Raw genomic sequence first — 14,212 nt, 5'->3', positions numbered from 1 at the left:
TGTTTACTTTGCTGAGCAGTTTTGAGCAATGTTTGCCTACTTTCATAATTCAGCAGCTGATGAAGGCCAATTTAATGAACACGTATTTGTTTTAAGGACTAGAGTTCAAAGAAGTAAATTAGGAGGGGTTTGATCTTCCAACTCCCCTTTTTTCTGAACAGACAATCCTCCTTTTATTATAGATAAATATACAAATAGATAAATAAACATATACATATAGATAAATATACAAATATACATACATTTAAAATGTACATAGCTGCCATGTACTTCTGGTTTGGTTGTGAGTCTAACCATCTGTCAAGTGATTTCATATATCACATTTGCTCATTAAATCAGTATAAAAACGTTGAATTTCTGAAAAGTGAAAACTTCAATAAAACTCTACTGGTGCTTCTAACATTCCATTGAGTGCCTTGAAGAGATCTTCTTGTATTTAATTTTGATAGTGTTCATGAACTTGGGGTTGAATGCACTTGAGAATTATGAAGAAAAGCAGTTATACATAATGGCCATTGTTAAGTACAGGGTTTAATATGTTTAATTGCTTAATACTGGTAGATATTTTGCCAGGCTGTTTAAAATTGCCAAGGAGTTAAGTAATAAACAAGGAAAGCAAAGCAGTTGGATTTTCCCCTCTTCAGTATCTGTATTTAACCACAGAGTCACAATTACATTGATTAAAGGACTGGGGTTTTTTTCCCATTTATAGGTGGAGCTGGCCCTCTGGGATACAGCTGGGCAAGAGGATTATGACAGGCTGCGGCCTCTCTCTTATCCGGATACAGATGTTATCCTCATGTGCTTTTCCATTGACAGTCCAGATAGTTTAGGTAAGACTATAAAATAACAATTCAAATTAATAGGTCAGGAATGGTCAACATACTGTATGTCTTCCGATATATTGCTATCAGCTCTAATTCTATCTGAAGTAGTTACCATGCCATCTGAAGTTGCTGCTTTGGTCAATAAAGCAGGAGACAAGCAATTCTCTGCTGGTCAGCCTTACTGTCAGTCAACAATATTGTATTAAGAGTGTCATAGTCAAAAACATTATCTGAAATAGTATAGGTTTTCCTGATTGAGCAGGGGCTAGAAGACCTCCAAGGTTCCTTCCAGATTCTATTCTATTCTATTCTATTCCATTCTATTCTCATGTCATATCATATCATATATCATATCATATATCATATCATCATATCAACTAATTTGTTTCAAATGTCCAGGTATTCTTCAAAGCCAAAATGGTGTCCAGGAAATAGTATTGAGTATAGCATGTAATTGATGTCATTGAGTTGTAAAGGCAAATAAGAAAAGATAGTAAACAAGGTTGTGATAAAGTTCAGTAATCTCTTCTGAAATTTGGATAAGAAAAGTATTGATGCTTTTGACTTTGGGGTTGAAAAAAAGACAGTGGGCAATCAATATATGGACAAATGGATCACTGAACATATCAACACGGTTCTTGCAAAAGACCAGGTTCAAATTATCCTACTTCAAACACATTATGCAAAAACCTAACTTTCTGGAAAAATACTGGGAAAGGTGGAAAGAAAAAGGATGAGCAACCAGCAATAAAATAGAATAGAATTTTATTGGCCAAGTGTGATTGGACACACAAGGAATTTGTCTTGGTGCATATGCTCTCAGCGTACATAAAATAAAATATACATTTGTCAAGAATCATGAGGTACGGCACTTAATGATTGTCATAGGGGTCAAATAAGCAATGAAGAAGCAATATTAATAAAAATCTTAGGATATAAGCAACTAGTTACAGTCATACAGTCAACATGGGAAGGAATGATGAAAAAAACTAGTAGAATAGAAGTGCAGATTTAGTAGAAAGTCAGACAGTGTTGAGGGAATTATTTGTTTAGTAGAGTGATGGCGTTCGGAAAAAACCTGTTTTTGTGCCTAGTTGTCTTGGTGTGCAGTGCTCTGTAGCGACGTTTTGAGGGTAGGTGTTGAAACAGTTTGTGTCCAGGATGTGAGGGGTCAGTAAATATTTTCCCCGCCCTCTTTTTGACTCGTGCAGTATACAGGTCTTCAATGGAAGGCAGGTTGGCAGCAATTGCTTTTTCTGCAGTTCTGATTGCCCTCTGAAGTCTGTGTCGGTGGATAAACTGAGATTTAATGGCAATGAGTGCACTCAGAAAGACAGATTAGAGACAGATCTGAATGGAAAATATCTACAGTATGTGGTTTGTATGGGTGGACATCATGACAACTTGTTGGCACATAAGTCAGTCAGGTAATTCATCTATTCATTTCCCATCACTGGTTGCTGCTTGTGGAATAGACTTTTTCAGGTGAATGAATTCATCCCTTTAGAAAAAATACATCAACTGTTCGGTTTTGAAATCATATCAGTTTTTTCTTAGCCATATTTGGTTACTTTTATAAGGGTTATTATCATGGGGATCACAAACAAAATGTTAACTGTAATTGTTTTTCAATCTTTTTGGCCATGGTCTCACAATAGTACCTTAACATGACAAAAAACTGAATTTTACAATTTTTACAATTGCTATAATAGCGTATATGCATGGATACTGCTTAAGAGAATGCAGGCTTTGGCAGATGTCTCCTCAAAGAATGCAGACTTTGGGATGTCTCCTCAAAGTCTGTACTACACAGAGAAATCGTTTAAAGCAGGGGTCTCCAACCTTGGCAACTTAAAGCCTGGTGGACTTCAACTCCCAAAATTCCCCCAGCCAGGCAGCTGGATAATTTTGGGAGTTGAAGTCCACCAGGCTTAAAGTTGCCAAGGTTGGAGACCCCTTCTTTAGGGGTCAAATCTATTTTTCTGAATGGAGACTGAATGGCTTCCTCCATTTAAGATTAGCCAGTTTGGATAGTCCCTTGTATATGTTTGCACTATGACACCATTAATAGTTTTTCAGTATATAAGGACAGAAAAGACTCAACAGCTGCTTTCAGGAGAAAGATGAGGAGAAATGAATGTTGACAGTATTGCAGAGGGGGAAAGTTCAAGGATGAATGGATATGTTTTTTCTTTTCTGCACAGAAAGCCTTTGTGACATTAAGTCTTTCTGTATATCTATGCTACTGCATGTCTGTAGGGATATTTGTGACTGTGGTTCTGGGGTTTAGATTGGGAATTTCCAACACACTCTTCAGTCACTTCTTCCTCTTTTACTGGTCTAAAGAGTACAAAGTTCCCTTACATCTGTAGTGGGGTGAGGTGGATGAAGCAGACTGACACTTGTTTACTGACCAGGATTCTGGAAATAAGACTCTCATTGTATTCAGTCTCACTGAAATGGATATTTTCCCTTATATACTGCAGATGTGGGGATTACACTTATGAATCTGTTCTTCTGGGGATTTGCTCAGTGAGCGGGTTCTCCCATCTCTTTGCTTCTTCCAGAGAACATACCAGAAAAATGGACACCCGAAGTGAAACATTTTTGCCCAAATGTGCCCATCATCCTTGTAGGAAACAAGAAGGACTTGCGGAATGATGAACACACACGCAGAGAATTGGCAAAGATGAAACAGGTGCTTTTTTGAATGAGATTCTTCTCTTCTTGGAGATAAAATGAGACTGTGGTTTACTGTATTTTTTGGAGTATAAGACGTACCAGAATATAAGACAGACTTTCATTTTGGTGGAGGAAAATAGGGAAAAATAATCTGCCTACCAGATATTAATCTGGCTAGTCCTTAGTCTGGTCAGTTTCAGCATATTAGTTTGCTGGTTTTGAGCCCATGTGCTTGCTTTTTATTCCCTGGTTGGGGATAAAAAATAGTTTCTAAACTATTCATTTCTCCCCAAACAATGAGAAAAGCAGACAAAAGGAAGATTGCTTCACTTGTTTGCACCTCATTAGGGCTGAAAAAGGGGAAAGATCACTTGGTAGCAAAGCAGGGAATATTGCTTCACCCTTTAGCACCTGGGTAGGGCTGAAAAAATGCTTCTAAAGCCCAGAAGCCCATCTGATTGTAGGAGGGAGCAGCAGTGAAAAGAGGTAGCTTCACTCCTTAGCACCTTGTTAGGACTGAAAAAAAGTTTAGTAAAAGCTACATTCAGTATACATAAGGTGCACCTAAATTTTCAGCCTCTTTTTTTTGGGGGGGGGAGGTGTGTCTTATACTCTGAAAAATATGCTAATTGTCTTGTTCACATCTTTATTGAAGCTTTCAGTGTCTTCTACTTCTAGGGAAAAATGTCATTATCACCTGAGATTTTTACATTTCAGAGTAATTGTGATATGTACTTGTGTATAGGTTTGTTACTTCTGCAAATAATCAATCAAGCATTTTCCAGCTATCTCTCTTTGGTCAAGATAAACATCCAGACTGACCCTTTGCCTCTGCTCTTTTCATTCTAAATTTGAAGGCATGCAAGAATCTTTCTTTAGTAGCAACTTTCTCAATGTCGTGTTCTGAGGAAATACATTTCTGACTTAAAGCCAAACACCTTTGTGTTTCTTGATTCCCTTTGAATAGGAAGCTGTGAATACATGAAATTCAAGCTCAAAATATAGCTTAATCTTAGAATACAAGTAAATACAAAAAACTTAAGGTGTAATCAATGTTTACTTACCAAAACTGGGCAAGTCTCCCTGAACTGTGGCACTTAAGAACAAACCTATAGAAATGACCTCATTTTCTTTTGAGAAATAGTACATCTGTTTACTTATTGTATTTTTGGGCTATAAGGAGCAGTGGTGCATAAGACGCACCAATATTTCAAAGAGGTAAGTAAGAAAAAAAAGTTTTTGCATCCCTGGCTCCCAGGAGCACTCTGCAAGCCACCCAAACCTTCTACGCACCCCACTTTTTGCAAAAAATGGGCCTGGTTTTTTTGCAAAAACAGCATTTTTGCCTTCCCCCCCACCCCCCAAATCCTCTGGGCACCCAGGGTTTTTTTTTGCAAAAAAACAGGGCACCCAGATGGTTTGGGAAGTCTGCAGAGTGCTCCTGGGGGCCAGGGATGAAAAAAACAAAAATGCCCACGTTTTTACAAAATAAAACAACCTGGACTGTTTTCTCCCAGGAGCATTCTGCAGGCCTCCCAAACCCTCTGTGTACCTCATTTTTTGCAAAAATGGAATCAGGGGAAGAACTGTGGGAGGCCAAAAATGGTTGTCTTCAGTGTATAAGACCCATCGGCATTTCCACCCTCTTTTCAGGAAGAAGAAGGTGCGTCTTATACCTGTAAACAATAATGCTTGAGGATTCTAGATTAAATTTAAACAAGTTCTGGATTTTTAAAAGATGATTTCTACCTTTGTGAACATATTTTTTTCATCACCAGTTCTTGTAGAACTAGGTTGCCTCATTCCTTTCCATCTTCTCTGGAAAATTCCAAGACATAAATATTTCATGAAGATTTACTGTTTGTAGTTTGACCTAATTGTTAACCTCATCAATTCCACCCTTATTTGGGATTATGGCTGATTAAAGATGTTGTTGATTTTGCATTTCCAATTCTAATCAGTTGAGTTTCTTTTGAAGAGTGAAATTTGAGTACAAATTGATGCTCCTATTTAACCACCCCGGTGAAGTTTTTAATTTAATTCTGGTTTGCATTCTCAGGCAAGAAACTGAATATTTTAAAAAAGAGCTTGAAAATAGAATTTTAAAATATTTATTTTTGATTATTTGTACATCTCTGAATTACATTTTATAGTTGCTTTAATTGGTTCTTTTTGATCATCATGACAACTCAATTAGCATGAAAAAATAGGGTGTAAACAAGTAAATCCACAGGTTTTTCCGCCTCCACCCTCCACCCCCCCACCCCCGCCAGCATGGATGGGAAATTATTCTGGAGGCACTGGCAAGTACAATTCCTATGGTACTCTGGGTGCAAATATATGCTATTAACTTGTATTTCCAAGGGGTCTTGGATTTGGCTCATGATTATCTGGTTATTTTTCAGCAATTCCTTTAGAAAGGGATTCAAAGGAAATTTGTCTTCCATATACAATATATGCCCAAATCCTTACCACAGCATCACAAAGACATTAATGTCAAGTGCACTTTTTTATTTGATGAGTGTTCCCTTCATCCCTATAACCTGCAGGAGATAAGAATCCAATTTAGTCATACACTAAGGATTTATGCCAGTGTTTCCTACACATTAGAATTACAAGGGTTGCCCAGAAAGTAATGCACCATATTATTTTTCTTCAACAATTGTTTATTGAACACAATGAAATTTGCACACAAGAAAGAATGATGTTTCTTCTACACTCCATATTTTTCCATGTAATATCTGTCCCGTCCTATGGCCTTCCTCCAGTGTATGCCATGTCGGGACTACTCCTTGTTCTGGTCACTAAGCCATTTCTGCACTGTAGTGGCCTCACCCTCTGTGCCCAGCAACTGACCATACTTCTGTCGACTGGAGATTCTCCATAAACTATACACAAACATTTGTGAATGCTCCCAACAGTTTCTTTCTCCGTAGGGAGAAATTCAGTGATGACACGCTTCTTGTAATGTATATCACTTACAGACACCATTTCAAAACACTGCTGCAACTACACTATCTGTCTGAAGAAACTCAAAATTTACACACACTCCTGACAATTCAAATAATGTATATCTAAAGTTTCGCATTTGTACCATTACTGTAGGCTGAGAAAAAAAAAGTGGTGCATTACTTTTTAGGCAACCCTCGTACATATTGGGCCTTTGTCAGAAAGATGCCCTCAGTCCTAAAGTTGCACGGCCCTATACCCATTTTTTTTAAATCAACAAACATCTCAGGGCTGTCTTGAGCTTACGCTTCTTCTGTGATACGAGCAAGGTGCACAATGATACTCTGAAAATATAAATTATTAAATTATGTAATGTGTATGCTTCAGGTTGCTTTGACAAAGGAAGGTTCGGGAATGGACCCCTCTGTATTATTGTGTCCACCTTTTAGAATATGATCCCTCTAGAGATCCTATTGGCTCCATCTCTGTGGCCTTTGTAATGTCTTAAAGGCTTGGTTCTATCATTGGGCCTTGGAGTTGGAAAGTGGGGCTGAGACTAACTATACATTGGCTATGCTAATTGTGACTGATGGATCAGTTTTAACTTTTGCTGCTGCTCAGCGGCTGTTTTCCTTGCTTTTATTTTTATAAAACCAATATGGGACGTCATTAAATTGAAACAAATAGATTACACCTTGCCAAAGGTTTTTGAGAACTTGTTCTGGTTGTCAGAAATGCTTTCTGCTATATTGTCTGATGCTAAGGAAAACAAAACAAGTATGTTCTGGGGTCCGCTTGGATTTTTCTATTGCTGTATCAGGCAATGCTAAATAATAAACAAACTGTTTTGCTTGTCATCATTTTTACAAAGGAGCCTGTGAAGCCGGAAGATGGCAGAGACATGGCAAACAGAATCAGTGCCTTTGGCTACCTTGAATGCTCCGCCAAGACAAAGGACGGAGTGCGGGAAGTGTTTGAAATGGCTACCCGGGCTGCCCTGCAAGTCAGAAAGAACAAAAGGCGCAAAGGTTGCCCGCTCTTGTAAGAGTGTGTTGGCAAAAGTAGTGACTGTGCTGCTTGAAGCATACACCTTTTCCACAGATTGCATGGAAACAAGCATGGCGATCTCGAGAGATGGAAGAGTACAAATGTAATATGATGGTTGGCTGACTTCCACCTCCATTCTGCTGCACAGAAAAGTCCACCCAGAATGGACAGGAGTGGACTGTAGGTCTTTCCCTGCGCAGTGGGTCTATATCATGATTTTGTACGCTTGGGAAGTCGAAATAAATAAATTGAATCCTTTTTGTAATGATTTGGGTATAGGGCCAACAGTTTATGTGACTTAATTCTATAGTTCTTGCTCTTTTATACTAATTCTATAATTTGGTGCTTTCACAGATTTGTTTTCACAAATAACAGAAGGTAGACATTTAGAATTCTGCAACATACAAAGCTGGGCTAGAAGCCAATGTATTTGCCAGTCTCCCTCCATAACCTGAAAGGCCAGGGGCTGCCAAATGCCATATGAATGTCTGGGAGGAATCAGCAACTATTGTGATTAGGGTTCTCCATTACAGTCTTTCCCAACCTTGGCAACCTGAAGATGTCTGGACTTCAACTCCCAGAATGCTGGCTGGGGGATTCTGTGAGTTGAAGTCCAGATATCTTCAAGTTGTCAAGGCTAGGAAACACTGCTCTATTGCACTTCTGTCTGAAACTTGTGTTTTGACAATAACTATATTCTCAGTTCCTTATTAAATTAATTTGATTTTATATTACTTGCCTTTTTTCTTTTTTTCCCTGAAGTCCTGACAGCTGAATTAAGGTTGGGCAGAGTTGGCTTTCCCATCTACTGTAGAATAGTAAGTGGTGAAAGGAAGGTCATTGTCGCTCTAAATACTGAGAGGAATAACCTTTGAATAATGTATTTTGACTTTCAAGAAATGCACTGAAGGAACTAGATAGTGTTTTCATCTGGTGATTTTCACCAAGGTTAGATAAATGTGCATTTCCTTTTTATTGCTTAGGGGGGTGTTCTGCCTGGCCGGGTGGCCACCCAAACGAGGTAATTATACAAACACACACAGAGAGAAGCTTTTAAAAAGCGAAGGTTTCTTTATGTACAAAATGCGCTGAAAGCCTCAACGACTGCAAAAGGAATGCTGGGTTTATGAGTCCAAGGGTCAAGCCGGCAACAACAAAAGTCTCTCTGGCTTACTGTGGCCAATTACTCACTCGGCTTGAGTATCAGAATTCCAAAGATGTCCAAAGGAAAAAACTAAATCATGAAGCATCAAAAGTGTCTCTCTCAAATCTGAATAATAAATTCCCACACCGCCTTCTGCAAGCCCTTCCCTTTTTAACGCTGCTCTAGCGTCCTTGATTACTGACAGCTGTGACTTAGAATCTCCGTCTGCGCAACTGCTCTTGGCATCCCAGCATTTTACGGACCCTGACATTTAGGATAGGATCATCCATTACCCCTTCCTCGTCTGATTGAGATGAGGCTCTGACTGGAGATCCTACAGGCTCTGCTGGCCTCTCTGCCTCTCCGGCACTTTCCACATCCCCTTCTCCTTCCCCTTCACTGTCTGACTCCTCATCAAGCCAGACAGGTCGTCTTTGATCTGACAGACCTGGGTCCTCTGAGTCAAAATAAGTGGCCAGAGGAGCTGGCCATTGTTCTGTCTGGGTTCCCCCAGACCTCAACACCAACTGGAAAAAACAGCCAGACACGCTGGTAAAAGCAAAAGTACTTTATAGCTTGAAAAATAAACACAGAGAAAAACCTGTTCTTCCCAACAGGCAGGCTAGGAGACTTTACAGCAGAGTCCTGATGTCCAGACAATACAGCAATCTTCTTGCTGGCACACCCACCACTGTAGAGCATAAGACCCCCACCTTTTCCCCCCAAGGTTTCAGTATTCAAAGTCACAAACCAGAATTCCAAGACGCCAAAGATCACAGCCAGGTCCCAGGACTCCCAAAGATAATACTCCACAAGCCAGGAAGGGTGGGTCTGCCTTTTAGCCTTTCCAGAGAGCACCACACCCAAACCCAGCTGTTGCCTCTTTAGTGCTGAAAGTACCTAGCCAATTGGTCCCTTCTTTGTGTTGCTCTTCTCTGTCGCAGATCGATTATCGCTTGTGCATTTTCCTCTAAGGAATCCAGGCTGCTTGCTGGGGAGAGCTCCCTCTCGGGGGCCTCTGGCTATTCCCCCTCTTCCTCAGCCTGGGATTCCTCCTCCTCGTCTGCCTGCACCTCCTGTTCCTCATCCTCCCCCTCTGAGCAGGAAACCGACAGAAGATCAGCCGTTCCCTGAGGGGCCTCGGACGGAATCACAACAGCCATGAGCCAACCACAGCAGGGGAGAGGCGTTTAAACACCACAAAACAACAGAAAGGCAAATATAATTGAAAGTGAACCTGAACAGAATGAAATATTCAGTTCTGCTTAGGGCCTGAACAGATCGGAATAAAGAACCACCCACTGCAAGTTTCAAACCAGAACAAAATTGTATTTTAGAAACTAAAGTTACAAAGTATAGTCCTTATAATTTCTGCTGGCAGTGTTCATGGTCAAGAGATAACGGAGCTGGCTGCAGGCTTGGAGCCCAGTCTAATTAGAGCATTCCACAGTGATTACATATATTGTCAAAACATATTCATCTTCGGAGCTTCACAAACAGCTACAGTCTCTGTGTGATGATCTTAAAGGGAAAGCCACAATTTGCCAGCACAGCATTTTTGGGACTCTGGTTCTAGCAATGCCACCATAACGACTCATCGTCATACCATGCCTCTTTCTTCCAGAAATCCTCCTTTTATACTGTCTGGGTGTGGTCACTGTTCCCCAGAGCTATAAATGACCAGACTTTTTTCATAGACTCACTATCTGAACTTTTTCCCATAAAGCTTTTCCTGTCTGCTTCTAAACCTTCTGACCTGGGAATTTAATAGGGGCTCTTACTTTGTAACTTTAGTTTCTAAAATACAATTTTGTTCTGGTTTGAAACTTGCAGTGGGTGGTTCTTTATTCCGATCTGTTTGTGATTCCCTTATATAGAGCGCTGGTGATACCACATTTGGAATACTGTGTTCAGTTCTGGAGACCTCACCTACAAAAAGATATTGACAAAATTGAACGGGTCCAAAGACGGGCTACAAGAATGGTGGAAGGTCTTAAGCATAAAACGTATGAGGAAAGACTTAATGAACTCAATCTGTATAGTCTGGAGGACAGAAGGAAAAGGGGGGACATGATCGAAACGTTTAAATATGTTAAAGGGTTAAATAAGGTTCAGGAGGGAAGTGTTTTTAATAGGAAAGTGAACCCAAGAACAAGGGGGCACAATTTGAGGTTAGTTGGGGGAAAGATCAGAAGCAACGTGAGATGCTTGAGCAAACTTCCAGCAGACGTGTTTGGTAAATCCACAGTAACTGAATTTAAACATGCCTGGGATAAACATACATCCATTGTAAGATAAAATACAGGAAATAGTATAAGGGCAGACTAGATGGACCATGAGGTCTTTTTCTGCCGTCAGTCTTCTATGTTTCTATGTTTCTCCTGCTCCTCCCTGTCCTCATCCCCCTCTGAGTCAAGGGGGGCCATCATTGGGGTTTCTACAGTCTCTGGAGGTTCCTCAGGTTCCAGTTATCCTTCACTTATTCCCCGATTCAGCTGGCAAGAACGCTGGCCTAGGGTACCAAGACAGGCCTGGTTCATCCTCCTCAGAATCTGTCGCTAACTGACTCTTTTGTGGACCACTCACAACACTAACCCCACCCCAAAGTAGAATGAAAAAAACAATGGAGTGTTCGTATTTCATTGAGTAAATAATGTAATGTCACTTTTAATAATCACTCCAAAAACCTCAGAAATTCTATGAGAACAAAATGCATCTGACCAACCAATGGCTATAGCAACAGATTGGTTTGTCAAGAAGATAAACTTTTCCTTAGGAACTGATGTGTCTTAAACACCACAGCATCTGCCCAAAATAGTGGATATATTATGATATCTTTATAAGAACAGCTGCATCAGGAACAGAGTAAGACACAAGCATTCTTCATCTTCTGTTTACTTCATACGATGGCAAAGAGCCAAAAACTACTGTTGCTATTGGTGCATGGTGCCAGCTGCTCCCTAATTATGCAGATCTCTGAGGATCTGCTGAATAACCAGTGGTACAATGCACAGGACCGCCTTTTAAACATACAGGAATAACAAATGACCTAATGTGACGAAGGATACTTTTGTTCCTTTGAGACAATATGACTGCAGACAATTAGTGCTTTTCTATTAGCTAATCTAGGGGTAAAAATTATGTGCTTCTGAACTAAGCCAAATCTTGTGCTTAAATAATTCTCTACCTAGTGCTGTTCCCAAGGCTGAAAAAGTCCCGTCACTGTGTAACACAAGAATGAAAGAAATTGAGTCAGAAGCCAATGCATCTTTCAAATGAAAAGTAAATTCCATCACTTACTAAAAGGTCAGAAAGATTATTTCTCAATCCTACCCAGAACCGCATAGGGGAAGTTTAATCTAAAGTCAAAAGATCTGTGTAATACCAGGTGGGGGAGAGAGGAAACAGAAAAAGGGCAATTTTGCCTCCTCTCCCATCTTCGGAGAGGGGCGGCATACAAATCTAATAAATTGAATTGAATTGAATTAATCTATTATAGTTTTTTGAATCTTGTATAGTCAACTTGGCTAACCAGAAGTAGATAAGAGCTCAGTTTCAGCACTCTGATAATAAGGGAGAAAAATAAGTCCTTCCCCCATATTGTTGTCCTGACTGATTCGGGTGGAGTCTTCATAAGAGCTGAGCATCTGTCATGCTGCATATAATGCTGGCTGGGGAGTTCTGGAAGTTGAAGTCCACAAGTCTTCAAGATGCCAAGTTTGAAGGCCCCTGCTTTAAGATAGTTTATATGACTTAATTCTATACTTGAATTTTTTATATTAATTCTATAATATGGTGCTTGTACGGACTTTCACAGCTTTTGTTTTCATAAATAACAGAAGGTAGATTTTTGGAATTCTGCAACATATGAAGCTGAACTATAAACCAATGTATTTGCCAGTGTCCCTCCATAACTTGAAAGGCCAGGGACTGCCAAAATGTTCATATGAACGTTCAATGAACCTTTGAACATAGGAATGTTCAAATGTTCAAGGAATGGGCCTCTATTGTGACTGGTGTTCTCTATTGCATTTCTTCTCTGAGGGACACGGGCTTGTGTTTTCCCTTCAGTACAATATCACCACAGGATATAAGCAGAAAATGTTTTTTAAAAAAAACCCTGTTCCTTGCTATTCCCCTCCCCTGAAAAGGGGAAGAATGAAACAGGAGAATTTTATAACTAATACGGAATCTTGATGCATAGAGGGCCTTCTCTGTGGCGGCCCCAACTCTCTGGAACCAACTGCCTCCCAAAGTTCGTACTGCCCCCACACTACTGGCTTTCCAAAAAGCCTCGAAACCCTGCCTCTGCCAGCAAGCCTGGGGCCAGTGAGTAATTGATACTTCTCGATTCTGCCCTCAATAAGACATGAATTGGGATGTACGTTATGATGTGACTGCATAAATGAGGTTTTATATGGTTTTATATTACTGTTATTGTTATACATTGTTTATATTGTTTTATTATTTCCATTGTTGTAAGCTGCCCTGATTCCCGAGTCCCCTGGGTATGGGCGGCATAGATATTTAATAAACAAACAAACAAATAAAATATAATTAAATCTTATACATTTTAATAAATTTAGCACAAAATCTGTTTAGAGAAAATCTAAGTCTTGAAATTAACAAAGTTTATCTTTTCCCACATCCTACCCTCTCCCCAAAATTCTTCATAATCTCTATTCATAACCTCGATTCTGAAATGTAATCACTGTTTGAAGTATCAAAAATATTTCATATACCGTACAAGTGCCTATATGCACTTGTTCTCAGCACTACAAATGAGTAGGCATTCATGAAAGAATACATAATTTGATCACTATTGGTAACCGCACATGAATTTCTATTGCATTATTAATTTTTTTAAGCAGGGAATTTGGGGAACCCTGATATTTACTCCTGAGAAATAGCAGGTATGACGATCAAATAAAATGTGGCTATTTGTCTGCTCTGTCAATCCTGCAGAAATGTTCAAGAAGGCAGTGTTCACCAGAATCACATTTAAAATAGCACTAGTTTCAATGTTCGTATCTCCACTGTGGCTCCACTTGCTGCTGGATGTAACTGTCTTGTAAGCTGTTACCTGCAGAGAAGATAGATAACTAGGTGAAGAGGGAGGGAGGCAGATAGAAAGGAAAAGGAAATCTATGGGCTATCCTTGACCAATTCTGAACATTTAAAGAGGTGCTTTAGCTCTTATTCTCCAATATGCATAATATAGAATTTATTATAGAACTCTCTTCAATATAGAAATGTTAAAGACTGCAAGTGAGTTGGCTTTTGGCTGGAAATCATTTTTCAGTCTACATAATGCTTATAAAAGAACAATATCATCCTTTAAAACAATGACATTCCAATTCCCCATCCATCACACTTGAGGCAAGTCCTGAGAGCCACCTCTTCCTGCCTGTTGATCATGGAATGATGAGAACCAGTGAAATCTAATCAAATCACACCAACCTATGAGCCATCAATGCTATCACCAGCCAACAGCGAAATTGAAAAATCATCATTTAGCCAGAGTTCTGGCTTCCAATCAAAGATAACTTTAGGGCTAACAAAA

At 39.6% G+C, this 14,212-nt stretch overlaps 2 protein-coding genes across 5 annotated transcripts in view; one reads left to right on the top strand and one right to left on the bottom strand.

The window, feature by feature from the left end:
* Window positions 1-8,234, top strand: part of RHOC (ras homolog family member C) — a 28,902-nt gene extending 20,668 nt beyond the window's left edge. For both annotated transcript variants that reach the window (XM_070745630.1, XM_070745631.1), the window contains 3 exons: window positions 713-833; window positions 3,395-3,525; window positions 7,330-8,234. In XM_070745630.1, the coding sequence (XP_070601731.1) occupies window positions 713-833; window positions 3,395-3,525; window positions 7,330-7,503 (426 nt within the window). In that variant the 3' untranslated portion in view covers window positions 7,504-8,234. The remainder of the gene's footprint in view (window positions 1-712; window positions 834-3,394; window positions 3,526-7,329) is intronic.
* Window positions 8,235-13,201: 4,967 nt separating this feature from the next.
* MOV10 (Mov10 RNA helicase) overlaps window positions 13,202-14,212 on the bottom strand; it is a 52,420-nt gene continuing 51,409 nt past the window's right edge. For all 3 annotated transcript variants that reach the window (XM_070745626.1, XM_070745628.1, XM_070745629.1), the window contains exon 22: window positions 13,202-13,732. In XM_070745626.1, the coding sequence (XP_070601727.1) occupies window positions 13,668-13,732 (65 nt within the window). In that variant the 3' untranslated portion in view covers window positions 13,202-13,667. The remainder of the gene's footprint in view (window positions 13,733-14,212) is intronic.

The sequence above is a fragment of the Erythrolamprus reginae genome, chromosome 3, assembly GCF_031021105.1.
Source record: "Erythrolamprus reginae isolate rEryReg1 chromosome 3, rEryReg1.hap1, whole genome shotgun sequence".
In the NCBI taxonomy this organism is placed as follows: Eukaryota; Metazoa; Chordata; class Lepidosauria; order Squamata; family Dipsadidae; genus Erythrolamprus; species Erythrolamprus reginae.
This window is presented reverse-complemented; position numbering and strand designations above follow the sequence as displayed.